The sequence below is a fragment of the Equus quagga genome, chromosome 14 (genome assembly GCF_021613505.1).
Source record: "Equus quagga isolate Etosha38 chromosome 14, UCLA_HA_Equagga_1.0, whole genome shotgun sequence".
Lineage (NCBI taxonomy): Eukaryota > Metazoa > Chordata > Mammalia > Perissodactyla > Equidae > Equus > Equus quagga.
Genome location: NC_060280.1, coordinates 94,818,459 through 94,840,296, shown reverse-complemented (window position 1 = coordinate 94,840,296; position 21,838 = coordinate 94,818,459). Strand labels below are relative to the sequence as shown.

Sequence of the window (21,838 nt, the reverse complement as noted above, 5' to 3'; positions counted from 1 at the left end):
GAGCCTGCGCCCGCCGGACCCCCGAACCCCAGACTCCGGCCCGGGCGGGGCGGGGAATCCCCGGAGCGGCGGCCGCCTGCGCCAATCGGAGCCGCGCGCCGGGGCCCCAGAGCCAATCACCAGGTGGATGGGCGTGGCCTCGGGGTTAGCCAGGCCTCCACACCCGGCACCGACGGGGTCGCGCGGTCCTAGAGCCCGACTACGCGAGATGAGGTTTGCGGGACTCCCCACCGAGGTGGGGGGCGTCACCAGGGGCGCCCTCACCCTGCCTCCAGGCCCGCGCCACCCCAGCCTGCCTGCAGCTTTCCGAGGCCTCAGGTGGGCCGGGGAGGAGGTAGTGGGCTGGGGGCGTGGGGGGGGGGGGTGGTCTGAGTCGGAGCTGCCCTTGGGGTCCGATGACATCCTGGACCGGAGAGACCCAATCGGACGCATTAGTTCTAATTAATTAGTTATTAACGATAATAATGGGGACCATCATAATAATAACACCAGCTGGCATTTAATGAGCGCTGACTGTGCCAAGCGCCCACGTGGATTTTCTCGTCCCGGCCGGGCGGGGAGGCGGAGCGAGTGTCTCTCCCATTTAACCCTCCAGGAACAGGCCGGGCGAGGGGACGGGCGCCCAGGGGCGCTCGGTGAGTCATGCGCGTGCGACTCCGGCCGGTGCTCCCCATCCCCGCCAACGGCCCTCCCACGACTGGGTCACACAAAGCGGTTTCAAGTTCCCCCAAGCGTTGGCACCGTTCCCCCACCCGCCTCCAGGTCTCCTCGGGTAGCGACTCAGAACCCGCTCTCCGGAGCCGCAATTAATCGTGGGGTCCGGAGCCAGCCCCCCACCCCCCTGCCAGCTGTTCCTTTAACTCGGGGGGGCCTCAGTCTCCCTGCTCTGGAATGGGTATGACGGATGTTAAAAGTGGCGTAAATGTCAGCTTTTAATATTCTCAGCCAGAAAGCCTTCTCTGCACCGCCTCCTCCCCTTCAGTCACGACTCTGGGTCCCCCCCAGTTCCCTGGGCTGCCCCCATCCCGCCCTGACATCAGCTCTCCCCTGGTCGAAGGGTGGCCATATAGGCAGAGAATCAGAAATGCAGACGCAAATCCGGCAAACGACAGGGAGCCAGTGACAAGCAGGAGGCTCAGGCTGCCCAAGGGACCCCCAGCACAGACCCCCACGCGGTGACACACCGCCCCCCCGCCACACCCGCTCTTTCATGAACAGGAGCCTGAAGTCTGGGTGTGGCCTGGTCACGGGGACTCAGAGGCAATCTAGGGGGGCAGGGGGAGATAGGGGTAGACCGCAGTGGAGAGATGGACGGATAAGCGAGATAAGAAAGTCAATTCTTTCCTCCCCGCAGGGCACATCCCGGTCAGGTTGCTCCCAGGGAACTCAAAGACGCTTGAAATACCTGGAACCTAGGCTTCTGAAGTAGGGTCCTCGTCCCCTTTCGTCCCACCCCGGCCCCAGGAGTGCTGACACCGCTTCCTGCCCATTCTACAGATGAGGAAACTGAGGCTCAGAGGGGCGGGCCCAGCTGGGCCGGAAAAGGGGCTCAGGGCTTGCTCTTACCCGCCTCCCCGATGGTCCGGGACCCACGGAACCCTCCCAGCAGCCCTTTGGGGCAGATCGGACCCGGGGAGGAGGGGAGGTTGGTGGAAGTCTCTGGGTTCTCATCCTCTTGGAGCCAGCTAGTATTTCCTGGGCCTGAGTCTGTGGGGAGGCAGGAGGGAGGCTGCCTGACCCTGGGGCCCAGCGGGGGGAGCTGCCCCCCCCCACCCCCCGTGTCATTCATTCATTCATTCAGTGGATCTGGCCTCACGCTGGGCGAGGCTGGAGCCCCCTAGTCTGAGCCGGGACAGCCTTCCAGGGTCAGTGCCAGGGCTGGAGGAATCCTCCCGGGAGGGAGATGGAATGACAGGGAGTCAGGACTTCACCCTCGGGTCACAGGGAGCCATGGGAGGGTTCTGAGAGAGGCTGGGAAGGTCAGATAAAGAATCCTGGGGGGTGGGGGTGGGGCGGTCTGTCCCAGAGCCGGAACCAGAAGAGGGCACATCAGAGAGGGGTGTCCGATGGACCTGGGAGCTCAGAGAAGGCCTGCCTGGAGGGAGGGATGACGGGAAGGGGAGATGAATGCCAGCCCTCGAGGGGGAGGACAGACGCACAGACAGGCTCGGGTCAGCAGAGATGGGGACAGCTTTTGATGTCCCCAGAGCGTTCCCAGCGGCCCCGACGCCGACACCGGCCTGGCGTCCCCCCTCCCTCGGCCGGACATCGGATATCCCGGGGCGGGGGGGGCGGGGGGGGACGCTGGCTTTCATCCTCTGCCACGCAGGCCCAGGGTCTGGGGGGAGGGAGAGGTGGGGGGAAGGGAGGAGAGAGGGGAGGGGAGGGGAAAGGAGGGGGGTTCTGAGGCTCAGCCTACGCCTCCTTAGATTCCAGGGTGGCTGTGGGCTGGGAAGGCCACGGCCAAGCTCAAACCCAGGCAGTCGCATGCCAGCCACTGAGCCTCAGTTTCCCTTTCTGTAAAATGGGGGTGAGAACACCACCACGGAGGAGGTTCCTGGGAGGCCGGTAAGGACTTCCAGGCCCCATGCAGGGTTTCTCAAGCTGGGCGCTATGGCCATGTGGCAGCTCATCCTGCTTTGCGGTGGGGGGCGGACCTGGGCACCGCAGCGTCCGCCCAGCAGGTGACAGGAGCACCCCCGAGTCGTGACAACCCAAAATGTCTCTAGACCTTGCCCAGTCCCCCCCTGGGGGGCCGAATCGGCCCCGGGGGGGGGGAAGCCATCCACCAGAAAATTCTCCGTATCAGGGGATTTCTCCTTCGTGGACAAGACGAGCTAACGCTTTCTGCGGCCCTGGCTGGCCAGGCCCGGCTCTGAGCAGCCGCGTGCATTAAACTCACTGAGCCCTGCCCACAACCTCATGAAGGTAGACACAACTATCATCCCATTTCTCAGAGCGGCAAACTGAGGCACAGAGAGTTTCCCTAAGTTGCTCAAGTCACACAGCGGGGGCTCAGCGCTGCTTCCCTGTGCTTCTGAGGGTCCAGCATCCTTGGGGGTCTGAGACCCCCTTCCCCACTCCCCTTTGTTGGGGAAGTGTTTCCCGTCACGACCTGTTAAAGTGATCCCCTGTATTCAATTCACCCTGTAAAAAAGCCTGAGGAGGTTGAGATGTCCTGGGAGACCCTGATTCTTCCTGGGGGCGGGGAGGGGGGAGAAAGGTTGAGCCACCCACTATTGGCAAATAGGCAGGAAACATTTAAATGGGAGACGCCCCAGGCCAGCAATTCCGTGTCCCTCTGCCTGGCCTGGAAAAGCGATCCAGGGGCCCCGGACAGCAGGTTGGGGACGTTTGTGATGGAGCAACTTCGGGCAGGACCAGAAGGTGCGTCAGCGTCAGCCAGGATTTTTTAACCAGGCGGTGGCGCGGTGACGAGGTGGAATGTCACCCTGCCTGGGGCGAATGAGACACTGCCATGCACCTGATGTAGACACACTCGGAGAAAGGTTATGGCGTGAAGGAGGACGAGGCCACTGTGATCAGAAAAATCGAGACGTGACCTCACACTTACAGGAATACAAGGACACACACAGGGATGTTCACGTGCGTAGGAGCGTGTTGCACTTTGCGCTGCGCCCCCAAATGAACAGGTGGAGCCCTAACCCCCAGACCTCAGAATGGGGCCTTATTTGGAAATAGGGTCATTGCAGATGTCGTCAGTTGCATGAGTAACACTAGAATGGGCGGGCCCTGGTCCCATGACTGATGTCCTAATAAAAAGGGAACTGTGAGGGCCGGCCCAGTGGCGCAGTGGTTAAGTTCGCTCGTTCCGCTTTGGTGGCCCGGGGTTCGGCAGTTCGGATCCTGGGTGTGGACATGGCACCGCTTGGCACGCCATGCTGCGGTAGGTGTCCCACGTAGACAGTAGAGGAGGATGGGCACGGATGTGAGCTCAGGGCCAATCTTCCTCAGCAAAAAGAGGAGGATTGGTGGCAGATGTTAGCTCAGGGCTAATCTTCCAAAAAAAAAAAAAGGGAACTGTGGGCACAGACTCATAAGCACAGAGAAAACGTCACGTGGAGACAGAGGCCGAGAGCCGGGTCATGCGTCCACAAGCCAAGGACCGCCAGGGACGGCCAGGACCCCCAGAATCTAGAATAGCGTGGCACAGACTCTCCCTCCCGGCCCCAGAAGGAACCAGCCCTGATCGAGTCCCCGATCTTGGGCTTCTGGCCCCCAGAACTATGAGATGCTAAAATTTCTGTTGTTGACATTTTCCCAGTTTGTCGGAAAAGTTTTAGTAAGAGACGTAGCAAGCCAATAATGAGGAGCGCCGCGGAGGTGCGGTGGCCTGATGGCACACTTTCCTTTTGTACAAATGAAATCCATTTGCACGTTACTTGCCTCACAAAGTTCATTTCAGAAACAAAGATGTTTAAGATCCTTCGGGGAGCTCGCATTTCTAGGACCACAAATTGGGATATTCTTCCTGGTTTCATACCGTATAGATTTCCAAAGGAAGCATAGAAAGGAGTGCGAAGACAGCAACACAAAATTCCGCGACTTTAGACAGCTCTGGTTACTGGTTTTACTGAAGGCTCGGAATTAAGAGCGTTTCACGTTGCTCAGACAAACCGATGTATAATTGGAAAGCAAAAAGGATGTGCTTTTAGATAAATGCATGAAGGACAAGAAGTCAAAGAGGATAAATGCTACTTGTCTGTTGCTGGGGTGGAGGAAGGGGTAGCTGGCATGAATTGGACTGAAGACGCTTTAATTTTTTCTAGAGAATAGCCACGCAGCAAGGCCCTTCTCTTGCTGCCAAGGAGGGCCAAGCTGCTTTCAAAAGCAACCTCAAAACCTTTCCTTTCTTTTTGATGTGCCATCTTTGCGAGGTACCTCGCGAGGGGGAAAAGGACAGTTTCTATGGCAACGCCAGCTGTGTCAATCACGCCCAGGAGGCGGGGCTCGGAGGGCGAGGCTTCCTCCTGTCTTCCGGCTTGGACGTCTCACCTGAATTGTTAACCGAGCAGAGGGTTCGCGAGGGAGGAGATCGCACAGCCGATCTGCTGACCAGAGCAGGTCAGGAATGCGGGTCTGTCAAGATTCCAGGGCCGCTCATCCTCCTCGACCCTGGGCTGCCTCTTGGAAAACAGGCTCATTGAGACTTAATTCACACACCATATAATGCACCCATTTAAAGGGTACGGTTCTGTGGCTTTAGTGTATTTACGGAATTATGCAACCATCACCGAAGTCTAATTTTAGAACATTTTGATCACTGAAAAAGAAACCCCATTTTCCCTTGCCACTAATTCCGCAGCCCCCGGCAACCAAAAACCCGCTCTGGGTGTGTGGATGCGCCTGTTCCAGACATTTCGCATCAAGGGGATCACACGCTGTGTGCCCTTTGGTGACTGCTTCTTTGACGGTCATGTTGTCAAGGCTCATCTCTGTCGTAGCATGAATCAGCAGTTTATTCCTTTTCATGGCTGAAAATATTCTACTGGATGAATGGGTCACATTTTGCTTCTGTCTGAACCAATTGATGGATATTTGGGTTGTTTCCCCTTTGGGGCTATTGGGAATCCTGCTGCCGTGACCATTCGCGTCCAAGGTGCTGCGTGGACACAGGTTTTTCATCCTCTTGGGCCTGTCCCTAGGGAGTGGAATGGCTGGATGGCACGGTAACTCCGTGTCTATGTCACCTTTTGAGGAACTGCCCAGGTCACATGGAGGAAATGGACACATGGGGAAAATAAGACGGGGTGTATAGGGTGGGGCTCAAGCCTGGGAAAGCCTCGTGGACGTTTGGCCAAAGACCTGAAGGAGGTTGAGGAGCGAGCCAGGCAGATAAGGGGCGGGCCCTGCAGGTGGAGGGAACAGCCTGCGCAAAGGCCCAGAGGTGGAGATGAGTGACGTGGATGTATTGGAGGAGGCCGGTGTAGGGGAAGTGAGGGGTGGAGCGGGGGGAGATGAGGGTAGAGAGGTGATGTGGGTGGCTTATTTAGGGCCTAATGGGCCATCGTGAGCACCACTGGATCCTGGGAGCAGAGCCAGCCCCAGCCCAGGCCAGGAGACGACCAGGCTGCTTCCTGGGGCCGGGGGGGGGGGGTCCCCAAGATCCCAGGACAGAGCCTCCTGCCCCTCCATCTTCACGAGCTCCTTGCAGCCTTCCTGTCGCACCATCTTCTTCCAAATGCTTCCAGCCCAGCTCCGGGTCTCAGCTTCACAGCATCGCATCCTCCTGGTCCCGGACAGCGTCCCCCGTCCCCATTGCACAGGAGGGAAAGCCCCGGCCGCAGGGGGAAAGCCTTGCGGGCCCACAGCAGGGCCCGCAGTCCAGTGGATGAATGAGAAACTTCCCAGCCAGGTTTGCAGGGTGCTAAGAGCAGGTCTCACCTTGCCCCGGGGCAGGGGGCGGGCCCGAAGGACCGTAACTCCTTCCCTAGCAACCTGCCGCCGTCCCCATGGCAACTGGGGCGGGGCCCCACCCGGCTCCGCAGGTGCCCGGATCCCGCAGGGGCGGGGAGTCTCGCCTTCAGCCGCGGAGGAGGAGCCCGCGCCGCGCCTACTGGCCCTTTAAGAGGCTCCGCCCAGCGAGGCCTCAAAGCGCCCTGATTGGTCCCGAGAGCGGCCGAGCGCAGCCGAACTTGACGCACCCGCCCGCAGCCCGACTTACCCACCTCCCACGCGGCGCCGCGGCCGCCCCAGCCAATCGCCGGCCGGCGCGCCGACCTTCATCTGCATGGTCACGCCCCAGGGGGCGGCCGCAGCCAATCGCACGCTCGCGGAGGTGGTCATTAGCATGCCGGGGGCGGGGCGGGGCGGGGCGGAAGGCAGGGGCGGGCTCGGGGCGGTTGGTTGGAGCGTCGCAGCAGCCGAGAGGTCCGGGAAAGTTTCTTTGGAGGTGAAAACAGCCGCGGAACTCGGGGCCCTGCGAGGGGGCGGGGGCGCGGGGGTCCCGGGGCCGGGGCGGGGCCCCTCCTGGGCCGGGACGGGGCGGACTCGGGCCTCCTGGGGGGCGATCGCCCAACAAAGGATCCCTGGGGCGCCCGCCCTCGAGGGCCTCCCCGCCCCCGGATCCGGCCCCCCCAAGCGCCCCGGGCCCGGCATTCCGGGGCTGCCCAGCGGGGCCCCGCCGTCGGCCGCTCGGGCGCCCCTCACTCCGCCACGCGTCTGCGTTCCAGGTGCGGCCGGGAGCGGCCATGTCCCACGGCCCCAAGCAGCCCGGCACGGCCGCCGCGTGAGTGCCACCTCCCCTCCCCCAGCCCACTCGGGGTGCAGCCCAGCCCCGCCCCGTCGCAGCTGCTCGACCCCCGCCCCCCAGGGTCCTGACTCCCACGGCTTGGAGCAGCGCCCCCGCTGAGCTCCCAACTGGCCGCCCCCCCCCCAGTGCTCCTGTCCCGATCCGTCCTCCCAGAACCCTCGCTGCCAGATCCGCCGTCGGGCGTGGGAGGTGGCGGGTGGGGGTGACCCTGGCGTCCCGTGGCTCCAGGCCGGCGGGCGGCAAGGCTCCGGGCCAGCATGGGGGCTTCGTGGTGGCTGTCAAGCAAGAGCGCGGCGAGGGCCCGCGGGCCGGCGAGAAGGGGTCGCACGAGGAGGAGGTGAGAGCCCCTGCACTGCGATGGGGGAGGCCCTGGGTCTGGCCCCCAGCCTTGAAGCCCCGCCCCGGGCTAGATTTGAATTCGCTGTGGCTCCGCCCACAGTCCAGATTTCCCTCCCGAAGCGGAGGCCCCGCCCCTTGTCAGATGCCACGCCCCCGGGGGGGCCAGTGCCACTCTGTGCCCAGGCTCCGCCCACCGCCGAATGCCAGCTCCGCCGTGCTCCCCTCCCTGCGGGAGGCACGTTCCCGTCCTCCTGGCGCCCTTCCGCCAGCTCAGAAGCCACGCCCACGCCCCCAGAGGCCACGCCCACAACACAAGCCAGCCCAATCCCTGGGCTGAACTCCTGACCCCAGTATCTCTGATCCCCTCACCTTGGCCAAGGTTCCCCTAACCTTCCATTCCCAATCCTGACCCCTGACCGGGTCGTAGCTCCAGGCCTCCCAGGTCCCATCTCCTGGAAGGCCCCGCCCACCCCTCTAGCCCCGCCCACGTCGTCCAAGGCCCCGCCCCCCTCAGCCCCGCCCCAGCCCTCCAGGCCCCTCCCAACGGCGCAGCCCGGTTCTGCAGCCCGTGAAGAAGCGCGGCTGGCCCAAGGGCAAGAAGCGGAAGAAGATCCTGCCAAACGGGCCCAAGGCACCTGTCACGGGCTACGTGCGCTTCCTCAACGAGCGCCGAGAGCAGATCCGCACGCGCCACCCGGACCTGCCCTTCCCCGAGATCACCAAGATGCTGGGCGCCGAGTGGAGCAAGCTGCAGCCGGCGGAGAAGCAGGTGGGGCCGGCCCGGGACCACTGACCTCCCCCCACCTACTTGGACGCCCCCTGCCAGCCACGTTCCCCAAAGGACCGGCTGTGGAGGGCCCTTCCTTCCGCCCGGAGAAGTGACCACCCATGGGCCCTCTCCGGCTTGCTGAAGGCAGGGGAGGGTAGTCGTAAGCAGAATGGAGTAAAACAATAACCAACGTGAATGTGTCTAAAGATGTAGGATGGGGTCTGGTCATGTGAAATCTTCCGATTTTCAAATCCTGGCAATTTAGAAATTGCAAAGACATCATGGAAACGTAACAAAACCCACCACCAGTTTGCCCCCTCTAACTGGGACTTCAGCAGGCAGAAGTGGATGCTGGAGGGCAGTCTAGACATGGGCAGAGCCTGGAGGTGGGAGCCTGTCGTCATCCAGGCCACAGGGAGTGTGGCTTTTAGAAGCTGGAGTTGGGGGGAGGGAGGGAGCTGGGAGGTGCCCTGAGCGGCAGGCCAAGGGCAGGGTTTTGTGTGGAGGGCAGCGGGGAGCTCTGGGAAGGTGCAGCCGAGGGCTGGAGACGGAGTCCTAGCCTCCGAGGCCTCGCCGGCCCCGGGGCTGGCCCGAGCCTTCTGGCGCTGCCCCGCCAGCGGTACCTGGACGAGGCCGAGCGGGAGAAGCAGCAGTACATGAAGGAGCTGCGGGCGTACCAGCAGTCAGAAGCCTACAAGATGTGCACGGAGAAGATCCAGGAGAAGAAGATCAAGAAAGGTGGGGAGGGCCCCGCCCCGCGCCCCGCCCCGCGCCCCGCCCCCCTCTGGTGCGCACAGTCCAGTGGGGACGAGAGATACGTAACCACAGTTGGGAGTGACCTGGGCTGATCGGAGCTGAGATGGGGGACACGCAGTCACGGGGACCCCAGGCAGGGAGCCTGTCCCAGGATGAGTAGGGCTGACCAAGGGGGGAGGGGAAGGAGGATATTCCAGTAGGGGGAACAGCATGTGCGAAGTGTGGGGTCAGAGGGGACCTGGGAGGCTGACTCTGCCCTCCTCCCTCCGCCACCAGAGGACTCAGGCTCCGGGCTCATGAATACGCTCTTGAATGGACACAAGGTAAGCGCCACTCCTCCAAGGAGAGCATCTGGGTGAGGGAGGTCTGGAGGTCAAGACCCCTGGGTGAGCCAGGACCAACGCTCATGGGAGGAAGTGAGCACCCCTCCTCCAGGTGTGCAAGCCGAGGAGGGGCAGCCACCCCTGGGGATGTTAGCAAACGGACTCCCACCCAGGGGGCTGGAGGAGACCCTCCCAAGCTTGGTGTATGTCCCAGGGAGAGTTGGGCTGCCCCCTGCCCCCCAAAATTGCCACCTTGTCTTGTCGTCCCAGGGTGGGGACTGCGACAGCTTCTCCACCTTCGACGTCCCCATTTTCACTGAAGAGTTCTTGGACCAAAACAAAGGTGAGCGCTGACGAGCGATCCTTCCTCGTGGGGATTCAGTGGGGGCAGGTGGCGCGGGAGAGGTGGGCCAGGAGGGCGCCCAGACCCGAGTCAGTGTTGGGGGAATTGGCCTGTAGAAGCCAGGTGCCTTGCTCCCGCTTCCCCGGCCCGGGGAGCTCAGGTGTGGGGCTGGAGCGGGACGGGGACGGAACGCCGGCGGAGGTCAGGGCCCGCCGAGGGGACGCGAGGCGGCGCCAGGCGCTGACCCCGGGCCCCGCCCCCCCTTCCGCCGTTGCAGCGCGGGAGGCGGAGCTGCGGCGCCTGCGGAAGATGAACGTGGCCTTCGAGGAGCAGAACGCGGTGCTGCAGCGGCACACGCAGAGCATGAGCAGCGCGCGCGAGCGCCTGGAGCAGGAGCTGGCGCTGGAGGAGCGGCGCACGCTGGCGCTGCAGCAGCAGCTCCAGGCCGTGCGCCAGGCGCTCACCGCCAGCTTCGCCTCGCTGCCCGTGCCCGGTGCGAGCCACGCCCCCAGCGCGCTGGCCCCGCCCCGGGTCCCGCTTGGCCCCGCCCACCGAGCCCCGCTAACTCCGCCTCCTGCCGCCGAGCTCCGCCCATCACCCCGCTAGACCCGACCACCTCGAGTCCCGTCCCTCGGCCCGTGACCCCACGCCTGACCCCCGAGCCCTGCTAGCCCCGCCTCGCTCCCGACCTCCCCGAGTCCCGCCCGCCAGCCTTGCCCTGGACCCCCGCGAGTCCCGCCCCTGTGACCCTGTCCTGCTAACTCTGCTTCCTTGCCCCTACTGCCCCGCTGACCCCGCCCCTGGCCACTCCGAGCCCCGCCCAATGGGCCGCAGCTCTTTGGCTGCCCCGCCGCTTCGTCCCCGCCTCCCGCGACTGTGTCCCCAGCTGACCCTGGCTAACTCCTTGTCCCTCACTTGTCCCCATATTACCATGACGACCTCGCTCTCTCCAACTTCCACCTTCTGACCCCCGCCCACAGCCCACCTCTACTTCCCCGGGTGCAGACGCCCCGACCCCCCACCCGACCCTCCTGACGCGCGCCAACGGCCCCCTCCCCAGGACCCCGCTCTTCCTCTGACCTCTGTCCCTGTGGCGCCCGGATCGTGGCGACTCCTGCCGGGCTGCACTGACCGTCCCGCCCCCGCAGGCACGGGCGAGACGCCCACGCTCAGCACGCTGGACTTCTACATGGCCCGGCTGCACGGCGCCATCGAGCGCGACCCCGCCCAGCACGAGAAGCTCATCGTGCGCATCAAGGAGATCCTGGCCCAGGTCGCCAGGTGCGTGCCCGGCAGGACCCCGGGGCCGCTCCGCCCGGGTGGGGCTGCCCTGCCTGGGCGGCCCCTGCAGGAATGACGGAGCTTCGCCCTCCAGTGGGGTTCCCGGGGTCCGTGGGCGTGCCGGGGGGGGGGGGGGGTCCCGGTCCCGGGTCGTACTCCGGGGCCACCGCCCTGGGGGATCCTCTGGGTGGGGTTTGCGTGACGCAGGCGGCCAATGGCCTGACCACTGGGGGGCGCCGGTGAGGCCGGTTCTGGGCTCATGCTGCCGGGGGGGGGGGGGGGATCTGCCAGCCCCTCTTGGCGGGGGTCCGCTGGAAGGGACCAGAACCTCCCTAGAGCTTCTCGGTGGGTTTTGCTGGGTGGCTCCCGCTGCCCAGCTTGGGTGGGGTCAACTCCGGGCCCCCCCACTCTGGCATGTTTGGAGGAGCTGGGGGTGGGGGTGGGGGCTGAGACGTGATGGGGGTCCCCCATCACCAGTCCCCTCTCTCCCATCACAGTGAGCACCTATGAGGGTGTCGATGGCCCCGGGATGCAGAGAAGACCGAGCTCTGTGGCAGCCCCTTCCCCACCCCAACCCCATGGAGGAGGGGCGGGGGCCACCCTTTGGGGCCAGGCCCGATCCTGCACCTTGGGGGCTCCAGCCCCCCCAAAGTTAAATTTCTACAGCGTTTCTCTAGCCTCCCGCCTCCCCAGCACCGCAACCCAGGAAAACCAGCCGCCGTGCACGACACACACACAACCCTTGGCTCCAGGGCCGGGCCGGCTCACCCCCCGGGGCACGTCACACTACAGGGACCTAGGGACACCACACGCGGGCAGTGTAACCGGGACACAAGGGGACCCACGGCGGCTCCCACACCCGGTCACACGCTACACAGCTCTCGAGGACCTGTCCCAGACACCAGGCAGGGGAGACCCCCGCCCGAGACACCAGGAGTCCCGGCAGGTGCCCACCACAGGTACCCCCACACGGACAGGCACACTGCAGGGACACGCTTGCACACTCGGGGGGCCCTCCGCCTGCACCCCGGAATGGGGGGGTGGGACTGAGCACCCCGCCCTCACCCAGCCGAGGGACCCTCCTGGAGCGGCCTTTTGCCACCACCTAATCCGGACTTTTAAAATAAAAAGTGGAATTTCAGTTTCAATCTTGTGCGTGTGGGGTTTTTTTGGTGGGGATGGGCCAGAAGATGTGCCCAGGGTCCCCAAGATGCCCCTGCTGGGGGTCCCAGGCCTGCCCCTGGCCCCCACGAGCCCGCTCTCTGTCTGTGGATCTGCCTGTTTTGGACGTTTCACGCCCCTGGGATCACACACCGTGTGTCCTTCTGTGTCTGCTGCTTTCCCTGAGCGTCAGGGGTTCAAGGTCCATCCATGTGCAGCTGTGTCAGGGCCTCGCTTCTTTTTCCTGGCTGAGTAATATTCCAGTGCATGGATGGACTGCGTTGTGTGGGTCCATCATCCCTCGATGCTCATTTGGGCCGTTTCCACCCTCTGGCCGCTGGGAACACGCATGTACGGGATTCTGTTTGAACGTCTGCCTTTGGTTCCCTTGGGTGCGTCCCCAGGAGTGGGATTGCTGGGTCCTGTCGTGACTCTGCTTAACTTACTGAGGAACCCCCTCCGAGACTGCTGCGTTTAATGGCATATTTAAGGCATCCTAAAAATTCGGAGAAGAACTTGACAAACCCCAACGTACGGGGCTGAATGACAGATGCATCAGATAACGGTGCAGCCCTCACCCCCAGCACCTCAGAATGTGCCCTTATTTGGAAATAGGGTCGTTGCAGATATAATTAGTGGAGATGAGGTCATCTCGGAGCAGGGTGGGCCCCAAATCCAATAGCGGTGCTGCCCTTATAAGAAGATAAAGATGCAGACAGACAGAGAGAGGAGACAGCTGTGTGATGACAGAGGCAGACACTGGAATAATGCAGAGCCCCAGGGGACACCAAAGATTGCCGCCACCACCAGGAGCCAGGAGGGGCGAGGGAGGGTTCCCCTGGGTCTCAGAGGAAGCGTGGTCCTGCCCACAAACTGATGAGAACTTCCAGCTTCCAGAACTGGGGGCGAATGCTTTTCTCTATTTTTTTTTTTTTTCCTGGAGGAAGATTAGCCCTGAGCTAACATCTTCTGCCAGTCCTCCTCTTTTTGCTGAGGAAGACTGGCCCTGAGCTCACATCCGTGCCCATTTTCCTCTACTTTCTATGTGGGACGCCTGCCACAGCATGGCTTGCCAAGCGGTGCCATATCCGCACCCGGGATCCAAACCGGCGAACCCCGGGCCGCCGAAGCGGAATGTGAGCACTTAACCACTACGCCACCGGGCCGGCCCCCTACTTTTCTCTTTTAAGCCACCAATTAGTGGCGTCTTGTTCTGGCAGCCCTGGAAGACTGATGGAACCAGAAAGTGTCATGTGCCCTCTCCCTCCAGGTGTGTGCTCCCTAGTGTGACCCCCGCCCTGGCACACGCACCCCCTTCCCAGATTTGGGGTTTCTCATTCCTGGGTGGGTCTTTGCACACTTTCCTACAAGAGCATCATTTTAACAAGGTTGGTTTTTGTTTTTCCGGTTCTTTTTTGAAGTGTGCAATTCTGTGGTTTCTGGTATATTCCCAGAGTTGTGCAACCAGCAGCACAATCTAATTCCAGAAGGTTTTCCTCACTCCAAAAGCAGCCCCGTCCCATTGGCATCACCCCCACCCCCTCCCCAGCCCCCGACACCCACGAGCCCGCTCTCTGTCTGTGGATCGGCCTGTTCTAGACGTTTCCCGTCCATGGGATCACACACCGTGTGTCCTTCTGTGTCTGCTTCTGTTCCTGAGCGTCGTGGGTTCAAGTCCGTCCACGTGCGGCTGTGTCACCTTGTGCAGGTTTTTTAAGCTTTACATAAATTTTCTCGCATCCTCCAGAGCCTTGGGCGACCTGCCTTTCCCGTCCATGTTGGTTTCTGAGATTCCTCCCAGGCCCCTCTGTCGCCCGGCCGTGTGGCAGTCCACCCCTCCGCCGGCACGCCTGTTTATTGAGCTGAATTTCCTGTGGGTGGAGGCCCAGGGGTTGTATTCCAGCCGATTCTTCCAGGCGCTTCCTGGTGCCTGGAGCCGCCTTCCCCATCTCTACCTTGGGGGTCCATTCACTCCTTCCACACAGATTGCCTGGGCGCCCACCGTGTGCCAGGCCCAGGGCACCAGGACACAGCCAGGGGAAACGAGAGACCAGAACCCCCGTCCTCCTGGAGCTGACATGCCAGTTGAGGAGGCAGACAAGACCCGAGATGAGTAAGTAAAATATCTGGCATGTCAGGTGGTGTTCAGGGCTAGGGGGAGAAAGCAAGCAGGGAAGAGAGACCAGGAGGAGGTGGTGAGAGGAGCGACATTTGAGTAAGGAGCTGAAGGAGGTGAGGGAAGATGTTCCAGGTGGCAGGCACAGCTTGTGCAAAGGCCCTGAGGCAGGTCTGGGCCTGGCGTATATGAAGTGCAGCGAGGAGGCTCGTGTGGCTGGAGCAGAGGGAGGATGAGGAGAGAGGGAGGATGGAGGGCAGGGAGGGGACAGGCAGCTCCTGGGGGCCTGGAGGACAGCAGGGAGGCCTCAGGCCTCCTCCTGGAGGAAGGTGGAGCCTGGGGGACTGCGGGCAGAGGAAAGACCGGATGTGGCTCAGGTTATACCAAGGTGACCATCCTCCCCACCTCCTAGGGTTGTTGCAAGGACGAATAGGTGCGCCTGGCAGAGAGTGAGCGCTGGCACACGCTCAGCTGTCCCCGCCCCTAATTATCCATCATCCTTGTTGTTCCCGCGCACGCCGGGCGGCCCAGGGGAGCGCGCAGCTGGCCCCGGCAGGGCTCGGACACCTGGGGCCCGGCCCCTCCCCGCACCCCGCGGTGTCGCCTTGCCGGGCTGCTCGTGTTCCCGGATCCCCTTACCCGGGCGGCTCGGCTGTCGCGCCCTGGGCCGGGGGAGGGGAGGCTGCAGGAAGCGGCGGATCCGGCGGCGGCTGCGACGGCGGCCCGGGTGGCCGAGCGCCTCAGGCCATGGAGAGCGCAGCTGCCCGCGAGCCCCGGGGGGCCGAGGCCCCGCGCCCGTCCGCGCCCCCGCCCTCGCCAGCGGAGCCCCCCGCCGCGCCCCGCGCCCGCCCGCGCCTCGTCTTCCGCACGCAGCTGGCGCACGGCAGCCCCACGGGCAAGATCGAGGGCTTCACCAACGTCCGCGAGCTCTACGCCAAGATCGCCGAGGCCTTCGGGATCGCGCCCACCGAGGTGAGGACCACCGGGTGGAGGTGGGTGGAGCCTGGATCCCTGGACTGGGGGCCCCGGATCCCCATCCCCGGATGGAGGGGCTTCGATCTCCAGATCTCAGAGACGCACCTCTCAGATCCCGGGGTGCCCATACCGCGGGGACCCCCCTTTTGCACGCCCTGCAAGAAGGATGAGCAGGTCTTAGGGTTGGTGGATCCCCAGACCGTCCAGGAAACCGCTCTGCCGCCCCAGCCGGACTGGATCCCGGCCCTTGGGGAGGTTCCTGGGCGCGGCGGGGGCTGGGGTTCCGCAGCCACTTTCCAGCGGAGAAATCAGAGGTCGCAGGGGTCAGGGGCTGGGCCGCAGAGCAGTGCGCCTCGCAGCCCCCAGGGGGCGCCCGCAGCTTCGGACAGGCCCGAAAAGGATGGTCTGGGGGTGTCCGGGGGTGGGGGAGAGGGGGTCTCCTCCTGGCCGCGGCCTCCTTCTCACCCCGCTCCCCATTCCGGGGGTCCCAGCCCTGCCATTTCCCAGGGGCTGGGATCCTGGGTGGTAGGGTGACCGGGGCCAGTTCCATGCCTCTTTGTGCCTCAGTTTCCCCATCGGGCCCCAGAGCCCATCGTCCCAGCCTTTGCGCGCAGACGGCGGAGGTGCCCGCTTAGGTAATTCTGGGCTCCTCCTCTCCCCCCGGGACAGATCCTGTTCTGCACCCTGAACAGCCACAAAGTGGACATGCAGAAGCTCCTGGGCGGCCAGATCGGGCTGGAGGACTTCATCTTTGCCCACGTGCGCGGCGAGACGAAGGAGGTGGAGGTCACCAAGACGGAGGACGCGCTGGGACTGACCATCACGGACAACGGGGCGGGCTACGCCTTCATCAAGGTGCCCGCGGGGGCGGCGGCTTCCCCGGTGCTGGGTGACCTGGGGCGAGCCACCGCCCCTCTCTGGTCTAAGGGGGCTCTGGGGGACCCGAGGGGGGTGGCTGTGGTGGCCCCGTGAGTGACTCCAGGTCCCTGCAGAGGATCAAAGAGGGCAGCATCATCAACCGCATCGAGGCCGTGTGCGTGGGTGACAGCATCGAGGCCATCAACGACCACTCCATCGTGGGCTGCCGCCACTATGAGGTGGCCAAGATGCTCCGGGAGCTGCCCAAGGCCCAGCCCTTCACCCTGCGCCTGGTGCAGCCTAAGAGAGCCTTTGGTGAGGGCCGCCTGGCACCCAGGGGGCAGGCGGAGAGGGGGCTCCCTGGGTGCCCGGGGCCGGTGGAGGGTGGGGGATGGGACAGGATGGAAGATTCTAGATGCCTCTGTTGACATGCCAGGGGGCTTCTGGCACTGTATCAGGACCAGGTAGGTAATTTCTAGACTGTTATAGAGTCAGTCCGGGCAGGGCGGGGAGCTTGGGAAGACGCGGATGGGACAAGGAAGTGTCTCCATCTATTTTGTGACCTGGCCGGGAGCCTGGAGGCCCTGGTGAGTTCTGGAGAATGGTTTTCGGAGGGAGTTCTAGAAAGATGCTTTCAAAGAGAAGCCTGAGGCTGGTCCACCCATGAGCGAAGGAGCCGGCCCCGGAGGGGTGCGCAGCCTCGGCACCAGCGATGTTTGGGGCCCCGGGTCGTTCTCCGCGGGGGGGCCGTCCTGTGCGCTCAGCAGGTGCCAGGGGCCACCCCCGAGTGGTGACAACCAAAATGCCTCCAGACATTGTCAATGTCATCCCCCCCGCCGTGGCCTGGTCAAGAACCCCCACTCTAGAATGTAGATCGTCAGTTTTATTTTGGCAGACTTTTTTTTTTCACAGCAAGGCTTTTCGGAGGAAGAAAGCAGCATGTCGGTCTCCATCTTAGCACAACCTTGTTATGTCCTTCGAGTAGCCTTGTTCTAGAACAAGAAGGTCCAGAAGTGCCCTGGTACGTCTGGAGGGAGGGCCCAGGGAGAGCGGGACAGGACGGGGCCGGGAACCTGCGCTGCATCCGGCACAGCGGGGGACGCCTCTGGGAGCCACCTCGAAAGTGAGGGAGAGCCGGTGGCGGAGCCAGGATTCTTCTAGATTCTGGCCGCTGGAGGGTCTTAAGCCGTCCCTTTTAGAGAGAGTCATTTTAAGAAGCAGAGGGCGATTTCGGGGACAAAAGGATTCCCAGGCAGGGTGTCTGAAGATTACCCACAGATGGAAGGAGGCCTTGAAGGATAAGAAGGTTCTAGAAAGGCTCCGAGTGGCTTCCGAAGTGGTTTACAAAGATGAGGATCCGCCCGGGACACGCGCCCCGCCCCCACTCTGTCCCCTCCAGATATGATCGGCCAGAGGAGCCGCGGCAGCAAGTGCCCTGTGGAAGGAAAGGTGACCAGCGGGAGGGAGACCCTGCGGCTGCGTTCGGGGGGCGCCGCCACGGTGGAGGAGGTGGTGAGTTCGGGGACGGGGTCATCAGGGGCTCTCCCTCTGGTGCACGACCTCTGACCTGTGACCTTGGGCAGGACCCTCTGCTTTCCCCGGCCTCAGTTTCCCCCCCCCTGCAAAATGGGTCCTCGTTGTGGGACCAGAAGCGGTGACTGACGTGAGGTCCCAACCTGCTCCCATCTGAGGGGTGAGGGGAGGCGGGCAGGGGCTGGGCTGAGGGGTCCGACCCCCCGTTCCGCACCCCTGTGCCCCCAGCCCGGTGAATTCGAAGAGGAGGCGACACGGAGGGTGGACGACCTGCTGGAGAGTTACATGGGCATCCGGGACCCAGAGCTGGGTAAGGGGCCAGGGTAAGCCGGCTGGACCCTGGGGGGTAGGACAGCGCAGAGGAGGCGGGGCCCCGGGGGACATGGGGGCCCAGGAGCCCGCCACCCACACCCTCCCCGCGGCCCACAGCGTCCACGATGGTGGAGACGTCCAAGAAGACGGCGAGCGTCCAGGAGTTTGCGCGCCTTTTAGACTCCGTCTTGGGCGAGTTCGCCTTCCCGGACGAGTTCGTGGTGGAGGTGTGGGCCGCCATCGGCGAGGCCAGGGACGCCTGTGGCTAGGCTGCCCCGGAGCGGCGCGCAGCCCCAGCCCGGAGCCCGGACCCCCGCCCCAGCCCCCACCCGAGAGCCAGCCCTGCTCCAGAGCCAGGCTCAGCTCTGAGAGCCAGCCCCAACCCGAGAGCCAGCCCAGCTCCAGAACCCAGCCCTGTTCCCAAACCCAGCCCTCCTCTAGAATCCAGGACAGCTCTGAGGCTAAGCTGAGCTCTGACACCAAGTCCAGTTCTGGAACCCAGACAAGTTTTAAGACCCAACCCAGCTCTCCGACCAAGCCCCGCCATAAAGCTCCACCCAACTCTGGAACGCAAGACAACTCCGTGACACAGCCACACCTGGACACCCAGTCTAGCTCAGGAACGCCAGTCAGTTCTGGGACCCAGGCGAGACTCCAGAAACAGCCCAGCTACAGAAGCCACGCCAGCTCAGGACTCAAAGACGTCTCCCCGAGGCAAGCCCATGCACGGAGCCAGCCCAGCTCAGGAACTGAGAGGCGCGCTGCAGCTCCGTCCAGATCGAGACCCCAGCCCTGCTCTGAAACCCTGCGACACTCCAGTACATACCCCCATCCCGGGGCCCAGTCCGGCTCCAGTGCCGAATCCAGCTCAGAGACTGAGCCCAGCCCTAGACCCCAGCTCAGTGCCACAACCAGGCCCATCTCCAGAATTCAGACAAGCTCTGGAACCCCATCCATCTCCGAAGCAACGCCCGCCTCCAGAACTCAGCTTGATGCTGAGCCCCACTCTCACCACAGAACGCAGACCAGCTCTAGAATGCTGTCCAACTCCGGGACCCAGACCGACTTCAGGGCCTGGCCAAGGGCCAGAACTCAGTCCAGCTCAGGCACTCCACCCAGCTCCAGAACCCAGCTCACTTCTGGAGCACAGACTGGCTCTGAAATCCCAGCCGGCTCCAAAATGCGGTCAGTGGCAGAGACCCAGGTAAGTTCTGGAATCCAGGCAAACTCTGGAATCCAATCTAGCCCTGGGACCCAGACCAATGCAGCAACGGACTTAGTCTCTAGAACTCTGTCCAGCTCCGATAGCAGACCCAGCTCCAGGATCCAGCCCTGCCCAGGAGCTCAACCAACCTCTGAGACCCAGCTCATCTTGAAAACCCTGACGAGTTCTAGATACCAGCTCCAGGCCACAAGCCAAGGCAGCTCTGGTATTGAGCTGGACTTTGGAAAACAGACCAGCTCTGGAGCTCAGCTCATCTCTAGAGCCCAGCCCAGCTCTGGGACCCAGGCCAGTGCAAGAATTCAGCCCAGCTCTGGAGCCCAGGTCAGCTCCAGAACCCCGCCCAGCTCCAGGATTCAGTTCAGCTCTGAGACCCAGCCCAGGTCAAGAATACAGCTCAGCTCTGGAGCCCACCTTAGTTCCAGAACCCAGCCTATTTCTGGAACCCAACCCAGCTCCGGAACTCAGACCAGTTCTGGAACTCAGTTCAGCTCTGAGACCCAGCCCAGCTCTGAAACCCAGACCAGCACAAGAATTCAGCCTAGCTCTGGAGGCCAGCTCGGCTCCAGAACCCAGCCCACCTCCAGGATTCAGCTCAGCTTTGAGACCCAGCCCAACTCTGAAACCCAAACCAGGTCAAAAGTTCAGCCCGGCTCTGGAGCCCACCTCAGTTCCAGAACCCCGCCTATTTCTGGAACTCACCCCAGCTCCAGAACCCGGACCAGCTCAAGAATCCAGCTCAGCTCTGGAAACGGGCTCCGTCTGCAGACCCCTGAGCTTGACTCTAGAACCCAACCTGAGCCCACTCCCCCAGCCCGACCTCAGCCCCCAGGCCCACCACCCGGAGGCCCGGCTCCGGTCCCTAGCAAAGTCTCTCGGCCTCAGCCCCAGCCCCATGATCTGGTACATGGAACCCAGGCCGACACTGGCCGGGGCCGAAGCCCACCAGCTTCCCACCTGGCCCCCCCACCACAGGCCCCCTCAGCCCCCCAGAAACCAGCCCTCTCCCCTAAGCCTCAGCTGGGACTCGGGAAGTCCACGTCACCCCTCATATTTAGTCCTGCCCCCAGGGCAGCCCTGCTGTGTTCCCGGCCCTCTGGACCCCCAGCTCGGGGGCCGGCCCCCTCCCCCAGCTTCCCCGTGCTCAGGGGGGCAGGGCCCCTCCCCCATCACAGGGGGCCGTAGCTTGGGCGTGACCTAGTTTTGGCATCCGTGGCGCCCACCTCTGCTCCCCTCCTCCCAGCCCTGGTCCCCCAGAAGCAGCAGGTGACCTCGTTCTCCCAAGGCGGGGGTGGGGAGGGGGGCAGGGTGGAAACAGGTGTTTCGGTTTCACTGGGACCTGGCTCCGGCAGGTGTAAGCAGATCCCAGCTCTGCGGAGGGGAAAGAGGGGCGGGGGGGGTCCCTTCTCGTGTACCCCGAGGGCTGGCGGGGAATAAAGGCACCTCCACCCCCTGCAGCCGGTGTGTCGTGTTGGGGGGAGAGCACAGCAGGGGGAGGGCACGAGGGTGGGGGGCGGGGCTGCCATGGTCGCCATGACAACACCGGATGCTTCTTAAGCGCCTCCCACGTGCCAGGCGCCTCACGAGGTGCTCACTGCGCGTGCGCTCGTCGTCTGGGGGCATCAGCGGGGTCTTTGCGCAGCGCCCCCCGGGAACCCGCCCGGCGACGACCCCGAGACCGGAGGCGGGAGGCGCCGGGACCCGCCCATCCTCTCGCGCCCCCTCCCGCCCGGACGCGGTTGCGTAGCAACCGGATGCAGGAAACTTCAAGGATCGACGATGATTGACGACTTCCGGACGCAGAGGACAATAAAGCCAGGCTGGAGATATATTTTGGCGAGAGAGGGGGTGTCCTGCCCGTTCCCATTCAGTCTTTTCTAGACAGAGCCTTCTGGGGCTGAGGGGGGTCAAAGGGAATCCACTGGACCCCAGGAAGCAGGTCACGGGGGTCAGAGCCCCCCATTTCCCAGGCTTTCTGGAAGGGGCGGCTCACCGGTCTGACCCCCTCCCAGCACCCCTACACGCCCTTCCCGGGGGGAGGGACTCAGGGGAGGGGACTCAGAGAGGGCAGGATGGAAAGGGGGGCCGGGGCGGGGGTGGGCTCCCCAGGAAGTCCGCAATCCTGCCGCTCAGACTTTGTCCATCCCGCAGCCCGGCTCCTCGAGCTCCGGGCCCCGCGATGTGACCGTGAGGGGCCCCGAGGTTCAGCGGGGGACACGCGGGCGGCGCGCTCTGTCCGGCTGTCCTTCCGGAGCCGCCGCCGAGGTGTCCACCGCCCCCCAACCCCGGGCCTACTGCAGGGAGGACCTGAGGGTCAGCTGGGGCTGCAAGGACAGCGACCTGGGCCGCGTGCTGAGGCGCGGGTAGAGGCGCCGCATCACCGCCCGGCGGAACAGGATGTACATCCAGGGGTCCAGGATCTGGTTCCACGTGGCCACGCGCAGGTAGATGAGCAGCTGCTTCTCCGTGGCGCGCGGCAGCTGCCCGCTCGGGCCCATGGCCGGCGGGCTCCGCAGCACCGTCTGCGCGATGAAGACCTGCGAGGGTCGGAGGGTCAGCGGGGCCAGCCCTGCCCCC

General features: G+C 63.7%; 3 protein-coding genes across 6 annotated transcripts in view; 2 read left to right on the top strand and 1 right to left on the bottom strand.

Annotated features, from left to right (window-relative positions):
* Window positions 1-6,736: 6,736 nt before the first annotated feature.
* Window positions 6,737-12,232, top strand: HMG20B (high mobility group 20B). The gene is made up of 10 exons (XM_046684927.1): window positions 6,737-6,913; window positions 7,194-7,249; window positions 7,502-7,610; window positions 8,178-8,381; window positions 8,999-9,119; window positions 9,414-9,460; window positions 9,731-9,803; window positions 10,081-10,296; window positions 10,952-11,084; window positions 11,582-12,232. Exons 1-10 carry the CDS (start codon window positions 6,752-6,754, stop codon window positions 11,592-11,594), a joined length of 1,134 nt encoding a protein of 377 aa, XP_046540883.1. The 5' UTR covers window positions 6,737-6,751; the 3' UTR covers window positions 11,595-12,232.
* A 1,948-nt stretch (window positions 12,233-14,180) lies between these two features.
* On the top strand, window positions 14,181-20,987 carry GIPC3 (GIPC PDZ domain containing family member 3). 4 transcript variants are annotated; one of them, XM_046684920.1, is made up of 7 exons: window positions 14,181-14,358; window positions 14,774-15,333; window positions 16,006-16,191; window positions 16,329-16,509; window positions 17,594-17,706; window positions 17,956-18,050; window positions 18,157-20,981. In XM_046684920.1, exons 2-7 carry the CDS (start codon window positions 15,109-15,111, stop codon window positions 20,444-20,446), a joined length of 3,090 nt encoding a protein of 1,029 aa, XP_046540876.1. In that variant the 5' UTR covers window positions 14,181-14,358; window positions 14,774-15,108; the 3' UTR covers window positions 20,447-20,981. The 4 variants fall into 4 exon arrangements, with proteins under 4 accessions (XP_046540876.1, XP_046540875.1, XP_046540878.1 ...); XM_046684919.1 differs by lacking the exon at window positions 14,181-14,358 and having other exon boundaries at window positions 14,394-15,333; XM_046684922.1 differs by lacking the exon at window positions 14,181-14,358 and having other exon boundaries at window positions 14,394-15,333; window positions 17,956-18,037; window positions 18,157-18,438.
* A 93-nt stretch (window positions 20,988-21,080) lies between these two features.
* Window positions 21,081-21,838, bottom strand: part of TBXA2R (thromboxane A2 receptor) — a 13,454-nt gene continuing 12,696 nt past the window's right edge. Inside the window, exon 3 of the mRNA XM_046684928.1 lies at window positions 21,081-21,798. Coding sequence (XP_046540884.1) covers window positions 21,553-21,798 — 246 coding nt within the window. The 3' untranslated portion in view covers window positions 21,081-21,552. The remainder of the gene's footprint in view (window positions 21,799-21,838) is intronic.

Coding starts and splice junctions, on each gene's coding strand:
- HMG20B (XM_046684927.1), top strand. CDS start 6,752: ATGGTCACGCCCCAGGGGGCGGCCGCAGCCAATCGCACGCTCGCGGAG. Junction 6,914..7,193: donor CCGGGAAAGTTTCTTTGGAG/GTGAAAACAGCC, acceptor TCTGCGTTCCAG/GTGCGGCCGGGAGCGGCCAT. Junction 7,611..8,177: donor AGGGGTCGCACGAGGAGGAG/GTGAGAGCCCCT, acceptor CCGGTTCTGCAG/CCCGTGAAGAAGCGCGGCTG.
- GIPC3 (XM_046684920.1), top strand. CDS start 15,109: ATGGAGAGCGCAGCTGCCCGCGAGCCCCGGGGGGCCGAGGCCCCGCGC. Junction 15,334..16,005: donor TCGGGATCGCGCCCACCGAG/GTGAGGACCACC, acceptor CCCCCGGGACAG/ATCCTGTTCTGCACCCTGAA. Junction 16,192..16,328: donor CGGGCTACGCCTTCATCAAG/GTGCCCGCGGGG, acceptor AGGTCCCTGCAG/AGGATCAAAGAGGGCAGCAT.